The sequence below is a fragment of the Merops nubicus genome, unplaced genomic scaffold (assembly GCF_000691845.1).
Source record: "Merops nubicus isolate BGI_N331 unplaced genomic scaffold, ASM69184v1 scaffold26755, whole genome shotgun sequence".
Taxonomy (NCBI): Eukaryota; Metazoa; Chordata; class Aves; order Coraciiformes; family Meropidae; genus Merops; species Merops nubicus.
Genome location: NW_008610796.1, coordinates 1,599 through 5,160, shown reverse-complemented (window position 1 = coordinate 5,160; position 3,562 = coordinate 1,599). Strand labels below are relative to the sequence as shown.

Sequence of the window (3,562 nt, the reverse complement as noted above, 5' to 3'; positions counted from 1 at the left end):
GCGTCCTTTAGAGACATCAGCCACCTGAAAATCCCATTTTTGACAAATACCTTGCACCCCCTCGGGGGTGAGATGCCAGTGAGCTTGCTGAGCACCGAGCTGCTCCTCGGAGAGCCTGGCAGGGCTGTGGCTCAGGGGCGAGCTGCCAGGCTGGCAGCCAGCTGCATGTGCCCTGCCTCGTGCTCCAGCAGGACCACAGAGGAGATTCACACCCCTCCGAGCAGCTGAGTTTGCCTCCTCCCCAAAAAATTTCCATTTCTCAGCTTCACGAGAGTCACTGACTCACTCGCTTTGCAACAGGGTGATCATGGAATTGTTCTGGTTGGAAGAGACCTTTGAGGTCATGGAGTCCAACCATCCCCCAGCCCTGCCAGGTCCCCACTGCCCCGTGTCCCTCACACCACATCTCCACAGCTTGGAAACCCCTCCAGGGGTGGGGACTCCACCACTGCCCTGGGCAGCCTGGCACAGCCCTGGGCAACCCTCCAGGGCAAGAAATTGTTCCTCAGGGACAACTGAATCCTCCCCTGGGGCAGCTTGAGGCCGTTTCCTCTTGTCCTGTCCCTTGTCCCTTGGGAGCAGAGCCCGACCCCCCCCTGGCTCCAGGCTCCTGTCAGGAGCTGGGCAGAGCCAGAAGGTCTCCCCTGAGCCTCCTTTGCTCCCGGCTCAGCACCCCCACCTCCCTCAGCTGCTCCTCCCCACACTTGGCCTCTAGACCCTTCCCCAGCAGCTCCGTTGCCCTTCTCGGGCCACGCTCCAGCCCCTCAAAGTCCTTCTGGGAGTGACCACGACCTCATATCCTCTACCAGAGCTTTGCAGACCAACATTCTCCTCAGAGACAGGCTGGATACCACTCACACCAGCATGCCTGGGCCCAGCCCCACATCTTCCCATCACAATAAACCAGGTCATCTGCTTGAACCAGCTCAACTCTCTGCTGGGAGGAGGAGGCAGGAGGATCTCAGTCACCCGACACAATTCAAAACGAAGGAGAAGCAGGAGGAGGGAGAGGGAGGAAGACCTAAAGAAGCCAGAGAAACACAAATCTGGCTCCACCAGACTTTAGTCAACACCTCCTAAGCGACCAGTCGCCACTATATTTTAAGGACCAGTGCAAAACTTGCTCCAATTCAGTGTTTTTATAAACGTGTTGACCTCCAAACCAGGCAGAGCCCTCCCTGCCTCCCTTCCCAACGCCGGCGATGAGCCAGTGCAAGCCATGCAGAAGAATGGGAAACAAAGAGTGCTCCAGTGAGGGGGGGAGGCTGTGCCCTGCTCCCAGCCCAGCCCAGCTCTGACCTCCTCCTTACTGGGGAGCTGGCAAGGCTGGAAAGGGAAAGCTTCTGGCAGTGGGGTGCCCCGATGAGCCCCCGGGTCAGCTCGGGCTCTGCAGAGCAGGGCAGGTTCTGCAGGACCTGTGAGGTGGTGAGCATGCTACGTGGAGAGCCCTGGCCCCCAAAATGAACCCCTTGGCTGAGCCACCCTGCCTCACAGCTGGCAAACCTTCCTCAGAGCTGAGCTGCCGGGAGGGTTTGCGCCCCAAAGCCGTCTGTAGGTCGGGGAGGTGTGAGATGGGATGGAGAACACCTCCCCCCTGCTTCACCTCCTGGTCCAGCTCTCTGCCCAGGGCCAGGTAGTTGCTTTTCAGAACGATGTACTCGTCTGCCAGCTCCTCCCGCCGGCTCTCCAGAGCCTGCAGGTGCTCCCGCAGGGCATCCCGCTCCCTGCCGACCGCCTCCCTGCAGAGCTCCAGCTCCAGCACACGCTGCTCCAGCGCCAGGATCTGCAGGGGGGAGGCAGCAGTGAGGCTGTGGCAGAGACCGGCAGCGACCACGAGGGATTTAAACAGCTTCTGGCTTCCCGAGGGATGAGTTTCGTGGTGTTTGGGGCATCGAGGGCGAGCCCGTGGCTCTGGCTGAAGCCAGAATATATATCAAGCAAAGCAAAGGTGGATGCACAACCAGCTGGGGTTCTGGATAAAGTATTGGCAGAGCTGCAAGCAGCTGCTTCAGACTTTTGGATACCTTATTTTTCAGCTCAAAGTTCTCCATCTCATAGCGCTCCTTCATTTTGTTTGTCTCGATCTGGAGATCAATGAGGTCTTTGGAAATCTAGGAGGGAGAAAGGCCATGGATTGATTCTGAGGCCAAGGGCCTGTTTGAACAGGTCACACCAGGGAACAGAAGCACAACACACCCCCCAAAAGAAAGAGGCTCCAAAATTTCCAACCAGATTTTCCACTGCACATCTCCTGGCCTCACACGGCTTTGCAGCTCAGTTCTCTCCAGCTCCCAAAATATCTCCTTTACCTTCAGTTTTTCCTCCTCAGTGAAGACCATTCTGGCTGATGGGTCTGGGTTGGAGGCAGCCAGCTTCCCCCTGCCCTCCTGCAGGTCCCTGAGCTGGTAGAACCTCTCGTTCCCATCCTGCAGCTGCACCTAGAGACACACAGCAGCTCGGGGAGCCAGCAGAGCCCTCCTCCCCCCTCCCACCCTGCTGCTGGAAGAGCACAGCAGCTCCAGCTCCTCACAGCTTCCACAGAGCATCCACGGGGCCTTCAGCTGCCGTTTCCCTCCCCCAGTTAGGACTTCATCTGCAGATCCACGACCTGGGAAGGGGCTGCAGACCTTCATACTTCTAGTTTTGTTAGGAAGCTGCTGCACGTGCTCTGCCAGAGTACTTACGTTCTCATTCTCTGCCCCACTCCCCAAATCCATGGGCTTGGAGGGCAGGATCTTTGCACGGTGTCCAGCAGGCAGCGGGTGAAGAGCAAAGGAAGGATCTGAAGATCTCTGTGGCAGCCACTTTCCCCTCGAGGTCGGGCACAAGTTGCTATCAACTTTGGTTGCTAGAAGGTGTGGCATCCACCTGCATTTTAAGGTGGAGCCAATAATTCCAGCCCCCCCAGGAGGTGTTAGGGGCAAAGAAAGGATGCTGGGCAGGAGGTTTCCATGCTCCTAAGACACCACACAGGAGATCCTAAAAGCAGCAGCTTAGCAGACACCCCTAACGAAGCCAGATTGCCAGCTAGGAGGTACCACACCAATTATACTATGGACCATTCCCAAAACCCAGCTGTAGGGATGGCCTCCAACCCTATTGAAGAGATCTTTAAATAATTTAAGATCTGATGAACTAATTAATTAACCCATTAATGCAACCATCTGCTCCAAGACCCCCCAGGAGCGTCTCCCATCGTTTTGCTTGTTTCCAGGCATTGTTCTCTTGATCTCTACAATCTCTGCTCAGCCCAGGAGATGCTAAATGTGGCTTCTGCTGGTCCACAGGCTGCTGCTGACTCCAACCAGCGACCAGGACAACTCAGAAGTGTGTGGAAGCTAAAAGTACTAGAGCAGAGTCTCTGACAGAGGAGTGAGGGTATCAGAGTGTAAGGCCTGGAGGATAAGGCTGGAAAACCTTTGTGAACATCAGCCAGGGGGTAAAATGAACACCAGCCCTCAATCTTCTCATTTGGGGCTAATTACTGCTGCTATTTCTGTAGAGTGGGTGAGTTTAGGGAAGAACTCTTTCAGGAGAAAAGCTTTGACAATCTAACATTCAA

The 3,562-nt window shown here is 56.0% G+C and overlaps 1 protein-coding gene across 1 annotated transcript in view; it reads right to left on the bottom strand.

Annotated features, from left to right (window-relative positions):
• Nucleotides 1-2,438, bottom strand: part of CCDC78 (coiled-coil domain containing 78) — a gene marked incomplete at its 5' end in the record, with an annotated part of 7,959 nt that extends 5,521 nt beyond the window's left edge. The window contains 3 exons of the mRNA XM_008941024.1: nucleotides 1,604-1,783; nucleotides 2,025-2,111; nucleotides 2,310-2,438. Of these exons, the coding sequence (XP_008939272.1) occupies nucleotides 1,604-1,783; nucleotides 2,025-2,111; nucleotides 2,310-2,438 (396 nt within the window). The remainder of the gene's footprint in view (nucleotides 1-1,603; nucleotides 1,784-2,024; nucleotides 2,112-2,309) is intronic.
• Between the last annotated feature and the right edge of the window lie 1,124 nt (nucleotides 2,439-3,562).